Genomic DNA, 26,450 nt, shown 5'->3' on the forward strand with positions numbered 1-26,450 from the left:
CTTCTGACCAGAGCTTTGTTTCGTTGTCATTAATGTTGAACACCACCAGAGGGGCTCTCACCTGAAAGGTCTCTGCTTCATGTGTCTTCAGCAGAAGATCTAGACTTTGATTGCTATATTTTCAGTTAATATTGACCTTACTGAGCTTTAGCCATATCCGCTGCCTATCATAAAAAATGTTAAGTACAGTGAACCTTTCTAAAATATACAGTAGTAAAGAGACAAACCCACCAGCATTATAGTAGCCAAATTCTTGTTTGTGGGCTGTATATATAAAATTGACTTGAAAAAGTTGCTGATTTTAGAGTACTGGCACCTTTTTCATTCCAATTCAAGCACTGAGGAGACCTTTAAAGCTTATACGTTTATATCTCATAACGTCTGGGATCGAACCAACAACCTGCTGGTTGAAAGACGACCCCTCTCCCACCCTTACCACATTGAAATGTTGTTGTTGTTGACGTTTGAAACCCAAATGTCCCTCCAGCCGGGGTTTCTTTCTCCTCCAGAGGGTTGAACTCACAGACTGTCAGCCAACACCCAACCGCTCTCTCAGGCTCTCCTCTCTGCAGACGGAAAATCAATATCTGCTGAGTGTGAGGAGAGAGAAGAGAGGGAGGAGAGAGAGGAGAGAGAGGAGAGAGAGGAGATCAGCCTCAGGAGGAAGAGGAGGAGAGAGAGGAGATCAGCCTCAGGAGGAAGAGAAAAGGGAGGAGACGGTCTGAGGAAAGGCTTTCAAATGTGTCTCAAACGTCCACGAGGTTTCAAAGATAAACTGAAAGGTGAAAGGGAGGTGTGGTCAAAGGTCGGAGAACATGTTCAGTAAACATGCGTCCTGACAGGTGGAGGCACAACACCAACTGTGAGGCGGTCACTTTCTATCGTTGTACAAGATAAGATAAGATGTACTTTATTGATCAAAATGTGTAACAAACAACGTGCTCATCCACCCTTACGGAGAAAATAAACAACAAACAAAGGAAACCGTGCTTACATTATTTAGATAAACAACAAAAGGAGTAGAAAAGACTAACGTATGAGTAGAAAAATAATCCAACCCCAAACAAACAAATATAGCTATAGTAATAATTCATGTTGTCAGGTGAAGAAGGGGTCAGAAAATGTGTTTTTCTGCTTTTTTATGGTCCGTTTTTGGGTTATTTTCTATTTAATGTATTGTTTTCTTCTGACTGTTTTGGTCATATTTACAATGCCATTACGTGCAAGCATACATGTTTAAACTGTATATTTAAATATGTGTATACATTGGATTCATTCCTGCATTGACCTACAAGTTAAATACAAAGTAGAAAGTGTTTTACTCTTTTTAAATGTTGACTTGTATACAGTTTTTAGATTGTTACATGTTTCTACAGACCTGTATTATCGATTATAATGACCTAAGTAGCACACTACTATCTGTATTTTCCCGCTCTTTCTCTTCTTCTGCAGCATTTTCCTTTGATTTCGTAACAGCTTCCGGTCACGTTGTTCAGCTTGATGTTTTTCCCCTCTGATCGACCACGTGGGGGCTTGGGATCACGTGACAGTGTGTACATTCACCACCTTTACACCTAGTAAAACACACACAGTGAAGAGTGGTTTTAATCAAGATGGGCTCGGCTCCTATTATAAGCTCTTCTTTATTCTAATGATCGTCTGTGAAATGTGCAAGCTTTTATTTTGGTAGTCAGTCCCGGTGTCTGTATGACAGGGGGACTTTTATTTTGAAAAACGTGGCAAAATGCTATTTAAAACAATGTTGAGGTATTTGTGCTTTATAAAATGGTGTATTTGTATTGTTTGCTAACTTATACTCTATTACATTTAGAAAGCCAATATTATACTTTTAATTCAATAACATTTATTTTGCCACTGGTTAATCATTCTTATTTTATTTGGGCTTACTTTGTTAAAAACCGGAAGTGCTCTGGCGCGCTCTGTCCAACTTGACTCCGTAGAAGAAGGAGGGGGTGTGTTGTTAGCCTGTGAGCTTGTGTTAGCATGTGAGCTAACTCCACTACTTTCACTTTCTGACGGACGGCAGTAAACCCGCTCCATGATGAGAGGGCTTCCTGGAAATCGAAACTAATATCCGCCTCAGTCGTCTTCGTCCTTCGTAAGACCGCAGATGTAGATATTTAACACTCATTTTCTGCTTATATTGACAACTTTTAACCGTTAAGATTTAGCTGTTTAAACGCGTTATTCCGCCAGCTAGCTTTAGCGGCTAACCGCTAGCATGGAAGGAAGCATGAAGAGCAACGAGGAAAAAGGAGCAGAGAAACTAATGGATGATTATCTGAAGTCTATCGGTCTGCATCGGAAGAAAATCGCCAAGGACGGGTCGTGTTTGTTTCGGGCTGTCGCCGAGCAGGTGAGGGGGTAAAACCCGGAGAAGAGGCTAGTTTATGTTAGCTTCACTTTAGCACTAACTGGTACACAACAACTGGGCTGCGTGTGTTTGTTGTGGTTAAAAGCAGGCTGGAAATGTGTCTGTAATGCAGCTGGATGAAGACAACCAGCAGAGTTTACAAGCTTACAGTTCACTTTGATTAACTTTAAACCTGAATCTGTAACTTGTGTTAATGCAGTTCTGAATGTAACGCAGGTAAAGTGGATTAATGGTGAAGAAGTTCCAGAAAATAGTTATGAAAACATTATATTTCTCTATACTATTTGCAGTAGTGTAAAGTAACTAAGTACATTTACTCAAGTACTGTAATTAAGGTACTTTACTTGAGTATTTCCATGTTATGCTACTGTGTACTTTTACTCCACTACATATATTTAATACCTTTAGTTTCTTCTCAGATGAATGATGGTAAATATAATCAAGTGTTGAATCAGACTTTAGTTCCACCTGGAGTAAATCCACCAGCTACCCTGCAGAATACAAAGTACTTCAGACTAGCTGCACCTTCACCAGCTTTGAGAACACTGTGTTGTTGATTGTTTGCATTGTTGTTGTTGTTGTTGACTTGTTTAGGTGCTTCATTGCCAAAGTCTTCACACTAAAGTCCGGGCGAAGTGTGTTGAGTTCCTGAAGGAAAACAGAGAGAGCTACGAGGCCGTGAGTAATAATCTAAAGTGTGTGTGTGTGTGTGTGTGTGTGTGTGTGTGTGTGTGTGTGTGTGTGTGTGTGTGTGTGTGTGTGTGTGTGTGTGTGTGTGTGTGTGTGTGTGTGTGTGTGTGTGTGTGTGTGTGTGTGTGTGTGTGTGTGTGTGTGTGTGTGTGTGTGTGTGTGTGTGTGTGTGTGTGTGTGTGTGTGTGTGTGTGTGTGTGTGTGTGTGTGTGTGATAAGGATTTGATCACAGAGCTTCGGCCTTTTAACAGTTTCTAAATTAAATGAAAAACATATTAAGTTGTTATTTATTGCAAATCTTCAGAGCATTACAAAGTTGTCGCTTTGGATTTGATAATATGCATATTCTTATTTAACACATCATGTATTTAAATGACTCTAAAAGGAACAAATACTGAGCTACTGTACATTTATTTAAAATGATTTAAAAGAAACTGTATTTGGTAAATATCTTCTTTTAAATGCTTCGGTAAATAATTATTGTTTAAAAAAATAAGTATTATATTAAAAAAAATAGAAAATAAGTATTATTATTAGTAGTATTACCAGCTTCCCTTAAACAAGAGAACATTAGAATAAAATGACACTTTAATTGATTTGTTTAAATAAATATGAACCTAAGAATCCTAAATAATCAGGTGAGCGACTTTTCCTCCTGTTTCTGTTTCACAACTCAGTTTGATCGGGAACTGAAACTAAAAGCTGCTATAACCGCCTCGCCTACATTACCCAGAATGCTTTGCTGCTCCCTGTAACTCACAGGCAAACTGATTCTGACACATTTCACAGAGACACAGAGGCAGACAAAGGTTGATTACAAAACGACGTTTCAAATAAAAAAGGTCACAAGTAGAAAGAATAAAATACATTTAAATAAGACAAAAATAAAAGTGGAATTTCTGTTAAAATGTCTGTATTTAAGGATTTCAAAATAAAACTCCTGTGTTGCAGTTCATTGAAGGAGACTTTGAGGAATACCTCTTCAAGCTTCAGGACCCACAGGTAACTCAGAAATACCTTTTTTATTTCTTTCTATATTTCAGAAGATTATTTTGTAATTTCCATTGTTGTGTCTTCCAGCAATGGGTGGGCGAGGTGGAGATCAACGCTCTGGCTGTCATGTACAAGTAAGACTCGTCTCAACTGTCCACACACATTTAGAAATACTGTTGTTTGATGTGTTTCCAAATATTCCAAATATAAGCAGATCGGTTAGTTAACATTAAACGAGGATTATTTAGAATTTCAAGCTATTCTTTCTTTACATCTCCAATAAGAAAAATAGTTTTACAGCCAGTGGATCTACATTCAATCATTTTCTTTATATTTCTGCCTGTTTCAAACCAGCCTCCCTCTTTCTGTATATTTGTGTCTCTGTGTTCTGCAGGAGAGATTTTATGATCTTCCAGGAGCCGGGCAAACAGGCGGTCAACATCACAGACAACAACTTCAAGGACAAGGTGAGAATATCCAAAAAATACACATTATTTCTTTTTTGTAATATATTTTCTATTGACATTTGGCAGCAAAACATTACAGTGTTTTTTCAAGACATAGTAACAACATTTAAAGGGGACCTATCATGCAAAATGCACTTGTTGATGTCTTTTCTACATCAATGTGTCCCCGGTGCGTCGGGGAACTCACGCAGCTTCAGAAAATAAAACCCTCTCTCTTTTCCTCCGTACCCAAATCTTTAAACACGGGGCTACAACGAGCGGATTAGGGGTGCGATAACTAATCGACTTAATTGATTAAAATCGATGACTAAATTAGTTGCCAACTAATTCAGTCGTCGATTCGTTGGTGACGTCATCACGTGTGAGTTACGCGCCGTTAAGCTCCAACGTTATTGGTCTTTTTATCGGTACTGGAGACATTTAAAAAATATATGTTATGTATTGAAAAAAAATGCGTCTATGATGTATTTTCGATCTTTCTAATCCAGACGAGATCTCTCTCTCTCTCCCCCGTCTGTGTGCGAGGGGGCGGGGCAGTACACACACTGCGGAGATGGCGGAGAGAAGCGCTCCGATGTGGTTCAACTTTACCCGTCTCGATGCCCGTTACCTAAAGTGCAATAAGAGTTTAGCATGTGAGGGCGGTAACACGAGCAATTTGTCTAAACATTTATCAAAAGTGCTCCACGTCCAGACGGAGGAATGCACCGGGTTCCACTGTCTTTCTAGCAGCTCTGCAGCCCCATCCACGAGTAACGTTTCCACATCAGGTGTTATGTATGCTAGCAGCAACACACGGAGTTAACTTCATTAGGCGTGTGGGGCAGTGGGTTGTGAGTTGGTGTTGGGATCAGGGGGTCACAGGTTCAAACCCCACTGCAGTCAGCATGTCGTTGTGTCCCTGAGACACTTCACCCCAAAGTGCTCCTGTGGGAATCGCCCTCAGTGTTGAGTATGTGAGTCGCTTTGGATAAAAGCGTCTAACATGTGACATGTAATTATGTAATTATACAAACACGGGTTAATGATTAGTTATTTATTTTGTTAAAGTTTCAGCTAGTCTGTTCACAGTTCTGTCATCAGGTTATTTAATACGATTTGTGAAAACATTGTTGTTTCTTTTGATGTGAAATATTATTTATTTAATTTAAATAAAACCGCTGCTTTAAGGAATTATGTATCTCTCTCCAAAAGACCTCAGTCCCAGAAAACATGATAATGATTTGCATTTCCACATCTTCTCCAGCAGTCTGGGAGTGAATTGAATCTGCACGTGGTCTCTCACAGCGCTTTGTCTCCTCTCAGGTGCGGTTGTGTTTCCTGAACGGGAATCACTACGACAGCGTGTATCCCATCAGACAGATCAAGGACTCTGCTCTCTGCCAGTGTGAGTGTTGTATGACGATGTGTTCAGGGTCTCTCTAAAGGTCTGTAAAGTGACCCTTCCTGTCTCTGTCTCTCCTCAGCCATCCTGTACGAGCTCCTGTACGACGATGTGTTCAATGTGGACAGAGGCTCTCTGGGGTCTTGTAATCGAGGCGGCAGATCTTCAGACATTCTGAGCGACGACATCATTAAACTGTGTGCGAGCAGCGACGAGTCGGAGCCCGACACCGGGGAGGAGCTCTGGTAGGAAGCGGGAATACTCAAATATTTATTTGATTCATTATTATTTATTTATTATTTGTTATTATAATGTATTTATTTGTATTATTTATTTAGTATTATAATTTGTTCTTAATATTATTTATTATTATTTTCTTGTTTACTTAGTCAAGTATTGTTTTTGAACAACACATTCAAAGTACTTGTACTGTACTTTAGTATTTCTGTATTAAGTATATTGTACTTTTCCCTGAACTTAGTGAACAGTTTACGGCACAATATTTTTGATGTAAAATACTTTGAGAGCATGTTTCTGGTATTTAACTTGAATAACCTTTCGATGCAGGACATGTTGACAGTGTGGGTTAGTACTCTGACTGCAGTGACGTGTCTGGAAAGGACTTTCAAACTATGAATCTGTGTGTGTTTTATGACGCAGGGTAGAGAATGGAACGAGCACAACGGCTCCCAGACACAGGGTGAGAAATGACACACACACACACACACACACACACACACACACACACACACACACACACACACACACACACACACACACACACAGACATACACACACAGACAGATACACACAGACAGATACACACACACACATAAACACACAGACAGAGACATAAACACACAGACAGATACACACAGACAGATACACACACACAGAGACACATTGATACACAGACACACTCTCACACACACACACACACACACACAGAGACACACACACACACACACAGACAGATATACACACACAGAGACACACACACACACACAGATATACACACACACAGAGACACATACGCACACACAGATACACACGCACAGAGACACATTGACACACACACAGACACACTCTCACACACACACTCACACACACACACACTCACGGACACACACACACACACACACATACGCACACACAGATACACACGCACAGAGACACATTGATACACAGACACACACTCACACACACACACACACACACCTGGAGATCGGTGAATAACTGGTTGTTTCTATTTCTCTCTCTGTGTATGTGTGTAGGGCCGTGGGCGAGGCCGTCAGCAGCTGCCTGAGCGCGTGAGGCGTTCACTGAACCCCACTCTCTTCAGGAATGTAGACTACGACATCTGGCACAAGACCAAGAGAGGTGAGGCACGCTAACTCTGAGCTAACGTGCTAACGCTGCTCAACAATCACTGAATGGTCTTCTTTATTATGCCTTAAAGTTCAGCTGGAAACACATAAATAACTCTGTTTACACGTGAAGCTCCTTGAGAATGAAGATTCTCCTGCATTGAAGTGCAAAATGTGAACTTTAAAGACGGATATAATAACATTAATATTTATGACTTTGCAGCAGAATACAGAAATAAATAAGTAGAGATAAATTAAGGTTAAACCACACTAGAACAATTAAACTCAATGCGAGCTGCAAATATATTGAGTTGTATTCAGTATCAGTAGGTCATGATATCGAAGCATATAAAGTAATAAAACAGTATATTTAGCATAAAATCCTCCTAATGTTGAGCTAAATATGGCACAATAAATAATCAGAGTAGTGTGCACAGACTAAGCTATGAAATGTTTGATTAATTACAGTAATGATTAAAGATTAAAACGTGTTTTCAGCTCAACAGAAGAGGGATTACTGCATCGCTGCCGGGATGCAGTTCACTTCAGGAGACCGCTGCCAGGTGAGCGATGCGTTCAGGGACCAGGGGGGAAGTAGTGGAGTACAACTCCTTCGTTACTGTACTTAAAGGTGGGGTAGGTAATTCACTTCAGAAACACTTGTTGTTATATTCCATGGAATGCTCTTAACATCCCGATAGCAATGAATATCTGAAGTGCTTTGAAGCTGTGGCGCTGTAAAAAGCACGACCAATCATCTGAGCCGGCTAAAGTAACTGGATGGCCTACCTGCCTGTCAGCCTTCCATCTGTGCACAAACTCATCTCGTGCCCTCATTGGTCATGTGCGCGTTCGTGTGTTGGAGGAGGGGCTCTGTGAGGAAGTGGCAGATTTCTTCCGGCTGTGTATTTTCAAATTCTAGCGCACTCGAGCTGGTTTCTCCAAAATGACCTACCCCACCTTTAAGTACATGTTTCTGGTATCAGTACTTTACTCCACTTCTTATTTTCCTGACGACCTTTTACTTTGACTTCTTACATGTTGAACTCAAATACCTGTACTTTCTACTTCTCTCATGTTGAACTCAAATACCTGTACTTTCTACTTCTCACATGTTGAACTCAAATACCTGTACTTTCTACTTCTTACATGTTGAACTCAAATACCTGTACTTTCTACTTCTTACATGTTGAACACAAATACCTGTACTTTCTACTTCTCTCATGTTGAACTCAAATACCTGTACTTTCTACTTCTTACATGTTGAACTCAAATACCTGTACTTTCTACTTCTTACATGTTGAACTCAAATACCTGTACTTTCTACTTCTCTCATGTTGAACTCAAATACCTGTACTTTCTACTTCTTACATGTTGAACACAAATACCTGTACTTTCTACTTCTTACATGTTGAACACAAATACCTGTACTTTCTACTTCTTACATGTTGAACTCAAATACCTGTACTTTCTACTTCTTACATGTTGAACTCAAATACCTGTACTTTCTACTTCTTACATGTTGAACTCAAATACCTGTACTTTCTACTTCTTACATGTTGAACACAAATACCTGTACTTTCTACTTCTTACATGTTGAACTCAAATACCTGTACTTTCTACTTCTTACATGTTGAACTCAAATACCTGTACTTTCTACTTCTCACATGTTGAACTCAAATACCTGTACTTTCTACTTCTTACATGTTGAACACAAATACCTGTACTTTCTACTTCTTACATGTTGAACTCAAATACCTGTACTTTCTACTTCTTACATGTTGAACACAAATACCTGTACTTTCTACTTCTCACATGTTGAACTCAAATACCTGTACTTTCTACTTCTTACATGTTGAACTCAAATGCCTGTACTTTCTACTTCTTACATGTTGAACTCAAATACCTGTACTTTCTACTTCTTACATGTTGAACTCAAATACCTGTACTTTCTACTTCTTACATGTTGAACTCAAATGCCTGTACTTTCTACTTCTTACATGTTGAACACAAATACCTGTACTTTCTACTTCTTACATGTTGAACTCAAATACCTGTACTTTCTACTTCTTACATGTTGAACACAAATACCTGTACTTTCTACTTCTTACATGTTGAACACAAATACCTGTACTTTCTACTTCTTACATGTTGAACTCAAATACCTGTACTTTCTACTTCTTACATGTTGAACACAAATACCTGTACTTTCTACTTCTTACATGTTGAACTCAAATACCTGTACTTTCTACTTCTTACATGTTGAACACAAATACCTGTACTTTCTACTTCTTACATGTTGAACTCAAATACCTGTACTTTCTACTTCTTACATGTTGAACACAAATACCTGTACTTTCTACTTCTTACATGTTGAACTCAAATACCTGTACTTTCTACTTCTTACATGTTGAACTCAAATACCTGTACTTTCTACTTCTTACATGTTGAACACAAATACCTGTACTTTCTACTTCTCACATGTTGAACTCAAATACCTGTACTTTCTACTTCTTACATGTTGAACTCAAATACCTGTACTTTCTACTTCTTACATGTTGAACCCAAATACCTGTACTTTCTACTTCTTACATGTTGAACTCAAATACCTGTACTTTCTACTTCTCACATGTTGAATTCAAATACCTGTACTTTCTACTTCTTACATGTTGAACACAAATACCTGTACTTTCTACTTCTCACATGTTGAACTCAAATACCTGTACTTTCTACTTCTTACATGTTGAACTCAAATACCTGTACTTTCTACTTCTTACATGTTGAACACAAATACCTGCACTTTCTACTTCTTACATGTTGAACTCAAATACCTGTACTTTCTACTTCTTACATGTTGAACACAAATACCTGTACTTTCTACTTCTTACATGTTGAACCCAAATACCTGTACTTTCTACTTCTCACATGTTGAACACAAATACCTGTACTTTCTACTTCTTACATTTTGAACACAAATACCTGTACTTTCTACTTCTTACATGTTGAACACAAATACCTGTACTTTCTACTTCTTACATGTTGAACTCAAATACCTGTACTTTCTACTTCTTACATGTTGAACCCAAATACCTGTACTTTCTACTTCTTACATGTTGAACTCAAGTACCTGTACTTTCTACTTCTTACATGTTGAACACAAATACCTGTACTTTCTACTTCTCACATGTTGAACTCAAGTACCTGTACTTTCTACTTCTTACATGTTGAACACAAATACCTGTACTTTCTACTTCTTACATGTTGAACTCAAATACCTGTACTTTCTACTTCTTACATGTTGAACTCAAATACCTGTACTTTCTACTTCTTACATGTTGAACTCAAATACCTGTACTTTCTACTTCTCACATGTTGAACACAAATACCTGTACTTTCTACTTCTTACATGTTGAACACAAATACCTGTACTTTCTACTTCTTACATGTTGAACTCAAATATCTGTACTTTCTACTTCTTACATGTTGAACCCAAATACCTGTACTTTCTACTTCTTACATGTTGAACACAAATACCTGTACTTTCTACTTCTTACATGTTGAACACAAATACCTGTACTTTCTACTTCTTACATGTTGAACTCAAATACCTGTACTTTCTACTTCTCTCATTTCCCAAACAGCTGGTTCCTTTAGTCTGAATGTGTGTTTGATGCGTGATCATTATTCTTTAGAGTCATTGCGTGCCTATTGATTTGAACACGATCCGTGTATCCATCATTTGCTGGTCTTCTCTAAAGAAGAGGGACCAATGGAAACGTTGTCATGTTGCCGTTGTTCAGCATGGAAACATTCATTAGCTAACAATGACATTATTGTTCTATTGATATAAAGGGAGGTCAGGTACTCTTTAAAGCAGCTGGGAGTTATGGGTACTTTCTACTGAAGTACACTTCAAAGTCTCTTTACTTTGACTTGAGTAAAGAAGTTTAGTCAGTACTTCTACTTTCACCAGAGTACTTCTAAACACGAGTATCTGTACTTCTACTTGAGTACAGGATGTGTGTACTTTGGCCCTCTCTGGTTGAGGGTCCTTCGTTAAACCCTGCTTCCTCAGGTGTTTGTATATATTAAAATGTGTGTGTGTGTGTGTGTGTGTGTAGGTTCGTCTGGAGACAGGTGGGCGGAGCTACAACGCGACCATTAAAGAAGTTCCTCCCAACAACGACAAAGTGACGGTTCACATCGAAGAGCTGGGACTCAGGAAGTAAGTTATGGGATGGAGGAAGTCAGATCGGATCAGAAGTACTTTATTGATCCCAAAGAGAGTAGAAAATATACATGTTGAATTACAAATGTACAGTAACAAAGTGTAAAGCAAAATATTATATTTAAACTAGGGCTGTCAAACGATTAAAATGTTTAATCAGATTAATCACAGCTTAAAAATTAATTAATCAGATTAATCACCATTCGAACTATGTCCAAAATATGCCATTTCTTTATGTATATTGTTGGGAATGGAAAGATAAATGAAAGAAGGCGGATATATCCATTTAACATAAAGTATCTATGTTTATTATAACATTTTTCTGTGTGTCAAAATGAAAGACAGCCCACACACCTATCAATCATCAAACCGTGGGGTCTTAATTCATTACGTGTTGATTTCTATCAACGGGGAGTACTTCAGGAAAGTCGACAGAGGGGGGCGGCTAGTGGAGTACTTCGTGACCACAGAGTGTGAACGTTGTGATCAGCTGTTTTAGCTCAGTTCTCCAGTGAAGGGGGGGAGAGAGAGAGTCTCCCTCCGCAGCCGGTTGGCGTAGTTTTGGCACAAGTCCGTTGTACAGACCGACGTTAACAGCAGCCCTATCTGTGCACACGGAGACCGACTCTGTCGTCCGGTGATCTAACCGCCTTCTGGAAAAGCTTCACAAGTACGTCGGTACGCAAATGCGCTTTGTGACACAAGTGACGGTACGCATTTCAGATTACGCACATAACCTGCGTACCAGTTATGTGCACCCCTGTACTACAGCAAAAGTATTCTCCGTCGGGACTTCCTGCAACAACACCACGCCGTTATCTTGGTTCTGATTGGCCAGGAGACATTATCAAAGATGTTCTATTGAGAAGACGATCACTACATGACAAAAGTTTTCAAAACCGTGGCTACTGAAATCAATCTGACTAACTGCTGTCTGTGCAATTTACTCCGCGCGAGTTGGCAGACTTTATTTTGCTTCCTTTAACATCATTTTTCATGGTGGGGCTAAGCCATTTCTTGGTATGGGTGTAGCCTACCCCAGCCATACCCTGGCGCTGCCACTGGTGGATGTATGGAGCGAGCCATTCTGCACATGCGTTAAATGCGTTAAATATTTTAACGCAATTAATTCAAAAAATTCATTACCGCCGTTAACGCGATAATTTTGACAGCACTAATATATACATAAGTATGTGAAGAATGGAATATTACATATTAGTACTCGGATACTGGAGTTAAAGTACTACATCGAGTATAAACTGTTTTTGGACTTGTGCATTTTCATAATGGATTAATCTGCTGATAAATGTCTGCACGAAGTGATTTATAACGCAGAAAATAATCCATAAAAAACAAAGTTATAATTTCATAGCTAATTGAAAATAAGATGGAAAATAAAACACCCTTAAGAATAAGAATTGGATTAAAAAAAATACATTGGATTTGGTATAAAATGCTAAATAAAATGCTCAATGTGTGCAGACAGGTTCCTCTGATGTCTCTGCGGCCCTTTGAGGAGAACAGCTGGAGCACCGTGGTGAACCGAGACAAGAGACTGAGCAACGGACACGGAGGTACACACACACACACACACACACACACACACACTCTCACCATGTCTGTAACTAAGACCTACTTGAACTAATGCACACACCTAACAACCACCTACCAAATTATCCATGGGTTTCTGTTTTGTACACACACTCTCTCTCTCTCTCTCTCTCTCTCTCTCTCTCTCTCTCTCTCTCTCTCTCTCTCTCTCTCTCTCACACACACACACAGAAACATGATGTATTACTCAGATTGTTCTGGTCTCTGTCTTTTGTTTTTTTATCAATTCATTAACAAAAACTAAGGAATTCTCAAATGAAAATACTTCAAATGCACTTTATCTTTCACTAAAACTGATATCTCTCTCTTCCTCCCCCTCAGATTGGGAGGAGCGGGGGAGAGGCAGAGGGAGAGGCAAACATCTCCCAGCAGCCCCCTCCTCTTCTTCTTCTTCTTCTTCTTCTTCTGCTGTTTCCCAGACGACGGCACCGGGCCCCATCGGGCGTGTGTTAAAGCAAAACTCATGGCCCCCGCAGGCCACCGTAGACGAGAGCAAGGCTGCAAGGTCAGTGTGTGGAGAGGGAGGATCAGGAGTGAGTCATGAAACCCTGATATCAGTCACCATCATGAGTCTTAACAAGTGGAAAGGAGTCAGCATTGTAAGACATCAAACCCAGCCGTGCATTACTGAAACAAAAAACAGATCAACGAGATAAAAACTTGGATAACGTAGATAACGTGAGGGCGATGCAGATTGAAGCACGCAAAAGTCAAGCATGTGTTTTCTTATCCAAAAACATTTGGATATTAATGATTTTAAACACAAATGAATCCTAAGACCCTGTCGTGAGTCGGTGTGAGTCCTAAGACCCTGTCATGAATCCTAAGACCCTGTCGTGAGTCCTAAGACCCTGTCGGTGTGAGTCCTAAGACCCTGTCATGAGTCCTAAGACCCTGTCGTGAGTCCTAAGACCCTGCCATGAGTCGGTGTGAGTCCTAAGACCCTGTCGTGAGTCCTAAGACCCTGTCGTGAGTCGGTGTGAGTCCTAAGACCCTGTCATGAGTCCTAAGACCCTGTCGTGAGTCCTAAGACCCTGTCGTGAGTCCTAAGACCCTGTCGTGAGTCGGTGTGAGTCCTAAGACCCTGTCATGAGTCCTAAGACCCTGTCGTGAGTCCTAAGACCCTGTCATGAGTCGGTGTGAGTCCTAAGACCCTGTCGTGAGTCGGTGTGAGTCCTAAGACCCTGTCGTGAGTCGGTGTGAGTCCTAAGACCCTGTCATCAGTCCTAAGACCCTGTCGTGAGTCGGTGTGAGTCCTAAGACCCTGTCATGAGTCGGTGTGAGTCCTAAGACCCTGTCGTGAGTCCTAAGACCCTGTCGTGAGTCGGTGTGAGTCCTAAGACCCTGTCATGAGTCCTAAGACCCTGTCGTGAGTCCTAAGACCCTGTCATGAGTCGGTGTGAGTCCTAAGACCCTGTCGTGAGTCCTAAGACCCTGTCGTGAGTCGGTGTGAGTCCTAAGACCCTGTCGTGAGTCGGTGTGAGTCCTAAGACCCTGTCATGAGTCCTAAGACCCTGTCGTGAGTCGGTGTGAGTCCTAAGACCCTGTCGTGAGTCGGTGTGAGTCCTAAGACCCTGTCGTGAGTCCTAAGACCCTGTCGTGAGTCGGTGTGAGTCCTAAGACCCTGTCATGAGTCCTAAGACCCTGTCGTGAGTCCTAAGACCCTGTCATGAGTCGGTGTGAGTCCTAAGACCCTGTCATCAGTCCTAAGACCCTGTCGTGAGTCGGTGTGAGGCCTAAGACCCTGTCATGAGTCCTAAGACCCTGTCGTGAGTCCTAAGACCCTGTCATGAGTCGGTGTGAGTCCTAAGACCCTGTCGTGAGTCCTAAGACCCTGTCGTGAGTCGGTGTGAGTCCTAAGACCCTGTCGTGAGTCCTAAGACCCTGTCATGAGTCCTAAGACCCTGTCGTGAGTCCTAAGACCCTGTCGTGAGTCGTTGTGAGTCCTAAGACCCTGTCATGAGTCCTAAGACCCTGTCGTGAGTCCTAAGACCCTGTCGTGAGTCGTTGTGAGTCCTAAGACCCTGTCGTGAGTCCTAAGACCCTGTCGTGAGTCGGTGTGAGTCCTAAGACCCTGTCGTGAGTCCTAAGACCCTGTCGTGAGTCGGTGTGAGTCCTAAGACCCTGTCGTGAGTCCTAAGACCCTGTCGTGAGTCCTAAGACCCTGTCGGTGTGAGTCCTAAGACCTTGTAGTGAGTCCTAAGACCCTGTAGTGAGTCCTAAGACCCTGTCGTGAGTCCTAAGACCCTCATGTGTGTGTTTCCTGACAGGAAGTCGGTGAGCTCGCTGGAGGCGGCGTTCGGTCTGACGGAGACGCAGCGGTTGGCTCGAGAGGAAGAGGAGAGGAACGTGGCGTTAGTGGAGATTCAGCTGAGAGACGAACACAGCTTCCCGGCACTGGGGGTGAGTCGGGGGGAAAGCTGGTTCTCTGTCAGAAGAAAAGCTGCAGTCTTTCTGTTTTTAGTGATTATTAATCTGTTATATTGTTATTATATGATTTGCTTTCCTCCTCAGGCTCAGGCGTCGGCTGATGGAGGGAAGAAGAAGGGAGTCGAGAGGAAGAGATATCAGAGGACCAACACGGTACGTAAATTATTCTAGACACAAAAGCATAACTCTAGAATCAGTTAAACTACTCATTTTAGAGTCAATAAATCCACTTTTCTTAAATTGTTTATTTTAGATGATTAGATATGTTCGTTTGACCCAGGGCTAACTTGTGTTTAAAAGCATTAATTTTGCATTAAATTCATCTTGTTTGCTTCGGCGTTAAGACCCCAACATAAACATGTTTCGCTGTAATTTATTTCAGGTACACAGTTTAAAAAGAATGCTGAGAAACCTTCATCATGATGTTGATTCGTATAAAGTCTGAAACCATTTAAAAAATCAAAAACATGTGTATTTAATTCATAAAAACTCTAAATATTCGTTTGTGTTTTTCTAGAAGAGTCCTGTGGAAGACGTTGCTGGAGAACGACCCAAATCCACCACTCCTCCTTTAGCATCTCCTTCTACAAATACTACTACTTCAAATACTTCTACACCCTCTGCTGACCCAAACCCTCCAGCCCGGCTCGGCTCCATCAAGGCTTCAACGCCCCATTTAAAGATGGCCGCCACGGAGAAAACAACCACTTCCTGTGTTGAGAAAACTGAGAAAACAACCTCCCCCTCTCCTCCCTCCGTCCCCTCCTCTGCCACCCTCTTCCTCCCCCCTTCTCTCCCCTCCTCTGCCACCCTCTTCCTCCCCCCTTCTCTCCCTTCTGCCTCCCCCTCCATCCTTTCCTCACCTCCTAAACCCTCCTCCCTTCCTCTACCTCCTCCCACCTTCATCGCTCCCATCGCTCCCAGTCCTCCCTCCTTCTTCTCCCCCTCTCTCCCCCATCAGGCTGCAAACGATGCTCCATCAGCTTCAGCTCAAAGTAAGATTCATTTATATTATTGATCCCAAAAAGTAAAAATGATGTTTGAAATACTTTGTTGTAGTAGAAGTACTCAGATATTGTAGTAAAAGTAGAAGTACTCAGATATTGTATGGTCAAAATGATGCATTCAGTAACTGTATGGCCTTAAATTAAAAACTAAACCATCAGAATTGAGTGTAAACATGCCTTTAACATTTTTTACTTTTAAAATATTTGTTATAGAAAGTAAATTGTACATAAATGTGTAAAAATACTCTCACTTATATTTAACACACAAATGCGATATTTAATATTTAAAAAACTGTCCAGTGAACTCTTTAAATAATATTAATTTATGTTTATTATTATTTTATATTATTGAAGGTTAATTATCTCATTCTCTTTTTTTAATATATTTATTTCAATTAATATTCTTATTGTTCCGCAGCATTTAGGTGCGTACATGTCAACTTGTCTACAAAGTAGAAGTGTTTAGTAATCACATACAATACCATAAGTATAATCTGTGTGTATATGTATGTATAATCTAGTACACAACATACAAATAATCAGAGGTGGGAGAAGTACTCAGATCTTGTACTTCTTCTTTCGTGTAACGTCAGAGGTCCAACTCGGTGTCGTGTAGCCATGCCCGCATCTCGAGTCCTAAGTCGAAGAGGCTGGCTTCAGAGGCTGGTCTAGGGTCACCGCACTCGCATGTAGCACTGCCTGCCAGGCCCCGCTTCTTCATTGATGTTTTGAAGCGACCGACCCCAGTTTGTAGGTTTAGTGTGGTCCATTGCCGGCGTGGTAGGTCGTCTCCTGCTATGGATGCGGGAGGGCCCGGCTAGCTCCCACTCCTGCTTCCAAGCAGCCGCCAACCATGCATCTCTGGAGAGGTCCACAGAGGTGGAATTGAGCATCTCTTGTGCTGCCTTGTTGTAGGGGAGGCAGGACTTGAGCCTACTTAGAGACGCTGCTGTCGTTGTCGTGTTATGCAGGATGTGCCAGTCATGCTTTTGGGCTTTCTTGGCCAGGAAGAGGGTGGCAGCCTCCCGTCGGAGGCCGGCCGGAACTATTCCTACGAGGACTGGCAAGAGGGACACAGGGGTAGGCTTCAAGCATCCAGTTATAATCCGGAGGGCGTTGTTGATGACCACGTCAACCTTACTTGCGTGAGGGCTTCTGCTCCATGCTGGGGCGCAGTATTCCGCAGCAGAGAAGACCAGGACTTGGGTTGATAATCGCAGCATCTTATGGCGCATTTCCACTGCAGCGGGTAGCCCCGTTTAAGCGTCCTTAACCGTCCTCAAGCGGCCAGGCCAGTTTTTGGTGGCGTTTCCATATAGCCTAGTACCGGCTAGTGGGTACTTTTTCCCTCTTTTTCCGGCCTCATAAAATCGTGGTTCCCTCAGACCAGGGCCAGGGCTGAACTAGTGACGTCAACACTCTCGACTGCTGATTGGTCAGAGAGAATCGTCACAAGATTGCGCGCGAGTTCATCCCTAGCGTCGCATATATATTTAGAAGCAAGCTTGCAGCATTTTTATAAACAGCATTTTGTAAACGGAGGAGCAACAAAATGGCTACGTCTAATAAGAAAAGCACACCGTGGTCGACCGAGGAGGTGATGACGTTCCTTCATCTCATTGGGGATGATCACATCCAGCGGGAGCTCGACGGAACAACTCGAAATGTGAACAAAAACAAAGCCGATCGCCCCGCCTACACTGCGTTGCTACCCCAGGTCCTAAACTGTAATGGAAATGCGCCACGGCCTCGGACGGCCAGCGAGGCAGCCCGAGGCCTGAGCAAGGACGCTTAGGGACGCTTAAACGGGGCTACCCCGTTGCAGTGGAAATGCGCCATAAGTGCAGGTTGTTCCAGCGAGGCGGCGGATCAGCGCGACCCTTGATGTTACCTTGGCTTTGACTTCTTCAAGGTGTTGTTTGAAGGACAGTGTCCGATCCAGACGCACGCCGAGGTACTTCTGGGCTTGCTGGACCTCCAGATGTTTGTTATTGGGGCGCACCTCAAGTTCCCTCCTAGCTTCTCTGGTGCTAAGATGGTATGCCGCTGCTACTGTGTTTCCGATGTTGAGCTGTAGACGCCACCTTTGAAAGTATGCTACCAGGGTGCCCATGTCGTCGTTAAGGCCATCTTCCATCGCCTTCCATGTTGGTTGGTCTCAGCATGATGGCTAGATCGTCTGCATAGCCGTACTTTCTGGATGATGTGTCAGGTAGGTCGTGTACATATATGTTGAACAGCATCGGCGAGAGAACCGTCCCCAGGTTTATTTGGCTTCGGCAGAGCTATGACGGAGGCGCGGTGCCAGGTCTTTGGGAGCTTTGCCCTCCGGTAGCACGACGAGAAGAATGCACAGAGCCAGCCAGATGTTGTTGTGCTCTGGGGGGTGACGAACTCCGGGTGGATGTTGTCGCGGCCCGGAGATTTGCCTGGCTTGAGCTTACTTATGGCCTCACTGAGTTCCTCTGCTGTAAAGTCTCCTGAGAGGTTGGAATCGACACTGTCCGCTCCCAAGATGGAAGACACCTCACGCGATGTCAGTCAGGCGAAGTCTTTGTCTGCGTCTGGGAAGCGGCCGTTCTTCATGGGCTGAGATGTGATGGCATCAGCTGTGACTGGGCACCTGGGGGGCGTTGTATTTCTGCCTGTAAGCTGGTTGATGGTCTGCCACGCCTTACGACTAGAGTGGGTGAAGTCGATTGATTCGACAACTTCTGTCCATCTGGTCCTGCGGGTGACGTCCAGCCTCTGGAGCAGTGCTGTTGCAGTCACGTCCACCTCTTCTCTGGAGCTAGCCCTCTGGTGGTCACACAGAAGACGGCTGCACTCCTCGTCCCAACCCGGGATGTAGTTCCTGTTATAGCCACGTGGAATGGTCTTCTTTGCCGCACCCAGGAGGACCCCGCAGTAGGCTGCGTAGGCCGCGTCCGCGTTGACTGCCTCTGGGTCTGGCAGACCAGCTGACCTTCTTGCCATCTCCTCAACAAACGACTCCCAGTTGGCCTTTCGAAAGTTCCATCGTTTGACAGGTTTCCCTGGTACCGGTTGCACCAGTGCTGGAATTGTAATGATGGCCGGTCGGTGATGTGAGCGGGGAAACCTGTCCAGGGCGCGTCTTTCCGGTTTCGGGTCGTTACTGCGGCAGATGGCGAAGCCCAGGTCCGGGTTGGTGGAGGTGTTCCAGCGTGCAGAGAAGAAGGTTGAAGGCTCCTTGGGGTCGTACAGTAGCAAGGCATCAGTGTTGTGTGTTTGTAACCCAAGTCTGTGTGCTGACAGTTGAAGTCCCCTGCATAGATGGCGGGTGCAGTTACTGACGGGAGTGACGTCGCAGACAGCTCTCATGGTGGGGGCTTGTATACGTTGATGACTGATGTTTCCTGGATTTTAGTAACCAGCCACTCGATGTTAGTGCCTGGTGGGGATTGGCTACTGGCTGACCAGCTTATTTCAGTCCTGGCGAAGGTTGCCACACCGTGTTGCTTGCTGTGGATGGACCCAGCGAGATGGAACCCAGGGATCTTAAGGGTGTTACCGGATGTGCAGTGCGTCTCCTGCAGGAGCACAGCCGCTGCCCCATTGGAATCAGCCAGGTGACGCACAACCTCGAGTTTGGCGGTGGTTAGGCCCTCGACATTGAGTTGAAGCACTGCCCGGCCTCGGTTATCGACGGTCGGGATGACTGCCCGTCCTCCGTTCCTAGGGCTACCAGCTCGACGTTTGGTTGGTGACATTCGTTTCGCAAGTTGGTCTTGCACCATCTCTTGCTACTCACAGAGGAGGCCACGTGAAGGCTGTCGTCTTCTCCTACTACTTGAGTAAAAGTAGAAGTACTCAGATCTTGTTCTTGAGTAAAAGTAGAAGTACTCAGATCTTGTACTTGAGTAAAAGTAGAAGTACTCAGATCTTGTACTTGAGTAAAAGTAGAAGTACTCAGATCTTGTACTTGAGTAAAAGTAGAAGTACTCAGATCTTGTACTTGAGTCAAAATAGAAGTACTCAGATCTTGTGCTTGAGTAAAAGTAGAAGTACTCAGATCTTGTACTTGAGTCAAAATGTTCCTCAAGTAAAAGTAGAAAAGTATCATCATCAAAATATAGTTAAAGTACCAAAAGTAAAACTAGTCATTGTTTGATTGGTCCATCTCAGAATCTTAATGTCACCTCTCTTTTATTATCTTGAGTATTTATTAGACTTTGTTTAATATGTAGTCTTTTCATTTATCTCCTCTTTGCTCTAAACGTATTTCAATATATTTTTCATGTTTTCTGACTCAGATTTTTTCTCTTTTCAGATTCTCTTCCAAATCTCGGAGGGCTCCTGAACGCATCACAGATCCTCCCCCGAACCCAGACTTCTCTCCCCCAGACTTCTCTCCCCCAAACCCAGACTTCTCTCCCCCAAACCCAGACTTCTTCTCTCCCCCAAACTCAGACTTCTCTCCCCCAAACCCAGACTTCTCTCCCCCGAACTCAGACTTCTTCTCTCCCCCAAACCCAGACTTCTTCTCTCCCCCAAACCCAGACTTCTTCTCTCCCCCAAACCCAGACTTCTTCTCTCCCCCAAACCCAGACTTCTTCTCTCCCCCAAACCCAGACTTCTTCTCTCCCCCAAAACCAGACTTCTCTCCCCCAAACTCAGACTTCTCTCCCCCAAACTTCTCTCCCCCAAACTCAGACTTCTCTCCCCCGAACCCAGACTTCTTCCTTCCCCCAAACCCTCCAGTATCTCCCCCAAACCCAAACTTCTCTCCCAGAAACTCAGACTTCTCTCCCCCAAACCCTCCAGTATCTCCCCCAAACCCAGACTTCTCTCCCAGAAACTCAGACTTCTCTCCCCCAAACCCTCCAGTATCTCCCCCAAACCCAGACTTCTCTCCCAGAAACTCAGACTTCTCTCCCCCAAACCCTCCAGTATCTCCCCCAAACCCAAACTTCTCTCCCAGAAACTCAGACTTCTCTCCCCCAAACCCTCCAGTATCTCCCCCAAACCCAGACTTCTCTCCCCCAAACCCTCCAGTATCTCCCCAGCTCCCAGTCTGATCTCTCCCAGTCCCTGTCCTCTCTCCCTCCCATTATCTCCCACACCCCACTTCCTGTCTCTTCCTCTCTCACCCATCCTCACCCCTCTCTCTCTACCTCCCAGAATCCACCCCATCCCTCTCACCTTCCTCACCCTTTTCCTCACCCCCAGCTTCACTCTTTTCCTCCTCAGTCTCACCCAGAGTCTCTTTCTCCCCCTCCTCCCCCCTCCCATTACTCCCAGTCTCACTCTGACTCTCACCCCTCTCCTCTTGCTCCTTTTTCTCACCCAAATCTTCCTCACCCTCCCACCCAAACGCACTCTCCTTCTCCCTCTCCTCACCCCTTTCCTCACCCCTCCCATTACTCCCAGTCTGCACCTTCTCTCTCCCTCACCCAGTTTCACCCAGAGTCTCTTTCTCATACTATCTCTCACCCTCCTCCCCCCTCCCATTACTCCCAGTCTCACTCAGACTCTCACCCTTCTCTCCCTCCCTCTCAAACTCACTCTCCGTCTCCCTCTCCTCACTCCTTTCCTCCCCCCTCCCATTACTCCCAGTCTCACTCAGACTCTCACCCCTTTTCTCACCCTCAACCTTCTCTCCTTCCCTCCCAGTCTCACCCCTCTCCCCCTCCTCATCCCTCCCAGTACTTCCAGTCTCACTTAGACTCTCACCCACAACCTTCTCTCCCTCCCTCCCAAACTCACTCTCCCTCTCCTCACCCACATCTTCCTCACCCCTCCCAGTACTTCCAGCCTCATTCAGACTCTCCTCTTGCTCCCTTTTCTCACCCACAAGCTTCTCTCCCTTTCTCCCAAACTCCCTTTCCTCACCCCCAGCTTCACTCTTTACCTCCTCATTCTCACCCAGAGTCTCCTTCTCATATTGTCTCTCACCCCTCTTCTCAAACTCCCCCTCCTCACCCTCATCTTCCTCCCCCTCCCTCCCAGTCTCACCCAGACTCCTCTCTCCCTCCCGCTCCTCACCCCTTCCAGTACTCCCATATCTACGAGGACCCTCTGTACCCCGGCTTCCCCGAGGGGGAGACGGGAGATCCGGCTCCGACTCCCCCCCTCTCCTCCAGCAGAACGGGGGAGGATCTTCCTAAAGGTGAGCAGATGTGTGTTTTGTATAAAACAAACTTCCCTAAATCACATCTTTCACACCGGCTCCGACGCGTTAAAGATTATTTCTGATTATTTTTTTCCGCAGATGTCAACATCCTGAAGTTTTTCTTCAACTTGGGCATCAAGGTGAGTCAACAGAATAAACATGTCACTGCAACAGCGTCAATATTGAAGGTCTCTGATTACACAAGTTTAAGACATATGGCTCTCAGATATATATAAAAACATGTCTATGAAGTGTTTTGCAAAAAATACCAAACAGATCATGCATTTTAGCCATGCCTCATATCCCTCTATTTCAGCCCTGTTAGAAAAATGCTGATTCTGGGTCAGTAGCTTGAAAAAAAAACAAACACCACACATGCTCTCCAGTACAGGTTAGCTCTGAGTGTTAGCATGCTAATGTAAACACCGACCATATTACGTCCAAAACACGTCTCATTGTTTCTGACAGCAACGTTTCTGATTGCCCGTGGGGGTAAAGCCCGCCCACATTTTAGTAATGACGTCATATTGGACGCAAATCTGGATCAGCTCCGTTGTAGCCCCGTTTTTAGAGATCTGGGTACGAAGGAAAAGAGAGAGGGTTTTATTTTCTGAGTTAATCAAATTCTAAACAAGCTTTCTTTTGGTACTGAACACAGACTCTGACCCCTCCTCTCTCTCTGCAGGCCTACTCCCACCCCCTGTGCCCCCCCTACTTATACCTCCTTCCCCTTCAACAAACCTACCAGCTGAACCCCAAACCTCCCTCCCCCTCCCCCTCTCCTCCCCCCCAGTTCCCCCCCTCCAGACCCCAGGAAACCTACCCTCTTCAGCCTCCCTTTCCTCCCTCTCCAGCCTCCATTCCCCCTCCCCAACACCAACAACAACAATGGCAACAACACCAGGTTCCCCTACCCAGAAACCCCAGCTTCACGCACGCTTATCCCCCCCAGAATGCATCATATCGGGGTCAGGGTTACCCCCAACCCTACCCTCCGTACCCCCCCTCCTCTCACCAGACCCCCCCATCGGAGGAGCTCCAGGGGGTCACAGAGCAGCGTCAACCCACAAACGGAGACAAAATCCAGGGCCAGGGTCCGTGCCGAGTCCCTGCTCCTCTGGAGGGTCCGGCTGCTGCTAACGTGGCTAATGCTAACCCCAACATACAAGTGGTGGTTTCTGGATATGGTACGTTTATCAGAGGTGGTACTCACATCCTTACTGAAGTAAAAGTACTATTACTGCACTCTCAACATACTCTATTACAACTTCAAAATGTTACTGAAGTAAAAGTATTATCAGCTAAATGTACTCAAGTATACAAAGTAGAATTATATTTAAAGGATATTATATTATTCTGTTCTTGGCATTAGACGACACATACAGGAGTTTTGCTCACGTTACCCAAAATACTTAAACACAGTACTTGAGTAAATGTTCAGTCTATAAGTCAGTTTATAAGTCTAAAAACAATGTTGAGAATCCCTTAATGTTTGGTGTTAATTATTAAGCAACAGCACAAAGGGTTTCTGGGTAATGTAGTCTTCAAACTGTTATTCTTTTGATGCTAACGTCTAGTATTTTTAATGTTTCCCATCAGGCCATAAGAAGGACCGTGGAGACAGTCTGCAGCGAGCCGTGCTGCTGGTGGACCCCCCCCCTCAACAACAACCCTATAGTGAGTACTCTGTTTTATTTACCATTTCACACCTGGAATAGTTGATTTAGTGGTAAAAACACGTACCAGTGACTCTTCTTTGAGGCCTAATATATATTTGTTCAAATTGTAACATTTCACTAGTATTAATATTTGTTGTTTTACGTTTGTTTTAGTTGTTACATCCCTTTATAGTGACAGGAAGATTACTATGGACAGTTGTAGTAAAAGTAGTAGTTGTTGTTGTAGTAGTTGTTGTTGTAGTAGTTGTTGTTGTAGTAGTAACAGTCTTAGTAGTAGTTGTAGTAAAATGTGTTAATCCTTGTCAAAGTAGAGAAGATGTGTTCTAATAGTAAAATAATGTCTCGTAGTAGTTACATTTGTTTTGCTAGTATTTATAACATTGTAATCCTCCTCTCAGATGAAGTTGCTCTCGAACCCCGACGGCTCCAGAAACCCCGGCTCTCCGTCGCACTTTGACATCTCCAAGACGACGATCACCGGGGACAACGTCAACACGCCCCGCAGTTACCACGGCAACAGGAAGTGGCCCTATGGAGTCGTGGGTTCCAGTGGACGCCCGACGACCGTTGCCATGGCGGAGTCTCTTTCGGTTGGCTGCAGCACCGAGGACCAATGGGGGGAGGTGGCATTTAAACCCCAGACCTTAAACCACAGGGGGCGAGGGAGAAGTTGGAGAGGGGGGAGAGGAAGGGGGGGCCATGACTCAGGGAGGGGGGCGCAACGACGGAGACAAGGAGGCGTTGTGGGGGCGGGGTTTGACTATGTTCAGTTTAACTCCTCCCACATGGGGCGGGGCCAACAATAGTTCTCAGCCAATCAGAGGACAGGACACTGGACATTCTTTTTCTTTTTCCCCCGTCTTTTCAGAGCCATGCTAGCTGTTTCCACCTGTTTCAAGTCTTTGTGCTAAGCTAAGTTAGATAAGGATGCGTGGCCGGGAGAGAAGATACTGGTTCTCAGCCAACCAGAGTACAGGATACTAGTTCTCAGCCTATCAGAGGACAGGACACTGGACATTCTTATTTTTTTTAATATTTTTTTTTCTGAGTATCCAACTGTTTCCAGTCTTTGTGCAAAGCTAAGCTAGATAATGATGCGTGGCGGAGGCGGGGTTTGACTATGTTCCGTTTAGCTCCTCCCGCAGGGGGCGGGGCTTGGATAGAGGTTACTAGTTTTCAGCCAATCGGACGACAGTACTCTGGATATTCTCCTTTTCTTTTCAGGCTAGCTGTTCCCAGTCTTTGTGCTAAGCTAACCCTCTTTTTGTTATAGCTTCACAGCTTTATCTTTCTACAAACGGCTGATCGCTATCTGTTATAGTGCCTCGTACAACTTTAAACAATAATTCAGCTAAAAGCATAAACCAAGTTTAGCGTTGCACTTCTGCTGGAAGCAAAGAGAAGCTTTAAAAGGCCTCATCAAATCCCTCAGGACTCGGGTTAGAAGAGTCGGACAAATACAAGCTCTGCGGACTTTCTTTAAATGTTGTTTTAATCGTCCGTTTGTCTCGTTGATGCGGGTTTCCATTTGTCTTGTTTTTCGGTTTATTTTTCTTTCTCATGATAAATTCTAAACACTCAGTAGAGATTTAGTGCCTTACGTTTGCTGCTTTTTATCGTCTGTCTATCTTCAGTTTCAGAAGCACTGACGTACCGAACAAAAGGCTGTTGTTGTCTGTGCTGGATTTTTCTATGCGGTTAAATAAATGATTAAAAGTTTGTGGTGTCGTCTCCTTGTTTCTTAAGAAAAGTACTTGTTGTTTTAAACTATAATTTGCTGTAAGCACGGATATTTGTTGGACTAGAAATGTGTTTTCAGTTCGTCTGTCTGTATCCTCAACAAACTGAACCTTGACTTTTGCCAATGTTGGTCCACCCGCTAAATAAATATAGGCTTTTGCTTCGTCGTTTTCTATCATATTTTCAACAAACTACGCTTTAGTATGTCGGAAATATGAGAGAAAATCGATATACTTGTGTTTTGGGAGAAAAACAAGTATACTAGTACTTTGAAAATATCAGAAAAGACGAGTGTTGTATTTTAAAAATAACTGAAAGAAACGTTC

General features: G+C 43.8%; 1 protein-coding gene across 2 annotated transcripts; it reads left to right on the forward strand.

The window, feature by feature from the left end:
- Positions 1–1,954: 1,954 nt before the first annotated feature.
- On the forward strand, positions 1,955–26,103 carry LOC117538307 (proline-rich protein 36-like). 2 transcript variants are annotated; one of them, XM_034203907.1, is made up of 21 exons: positions 1,955–2,377; positions 2,990–3,073; positions 4,037–4,087; positions 4,166–4,212; positions 4,473–4,545; positions 5,851–5,932; positions 6,012–6,174; positions 6,590–6,629; positions 7,204–7,309; positions 7,795–7,859; positions 11,418–11,521; positions 13,007–13,098; positions 13,457–13,640; positions 15,406–15,538; positions 15,650–15,718; positions 16,083–16,560; positions 20,864–22,702; positions 22,805–22,845; positions 23,391–23,892; positions 24,305–24,382; positions 24,783–26,103. In XM_034203907.1, the coding sequence occupies exons 1-21, from the start codon at positions 2,243–2,245 to the stop codon at positions 24,839–24,841; spliced, it is 4,425 nt and encodes a 1,474-aa protein (XP_034059798.1). In that variant the 5' UTR covers positions 1,955–2,242; the 3' UTR covers positions 24,842–26,103. The 2 variants fall into 2 exon arrangements, with proteins under 2 accessions (XP_034059798.1, XP_034059799.1); XM_034203908.1 differs by having other exon boundaries at positions 16,086–16,560.
- Positions 26,104–26,450: the final 347 nt, after the last annotated feature.

The sequence above is a fragment of the Gymnodraco acuticeps genome, unplaced genomic scaffold, assembly GCF_902827175.1.
Source record: "Gymnodraco acuticeps unplaced genomic scaffold, fGymAcu1.1, whole genome shotgun sequence".
Lineage (NCBI taxonomy): Eukaryota > Metazoa > Chordata > Actinopteri > Perciformes > Bathydraconidae > Gymnodraco > Gymnodraco acuticeps.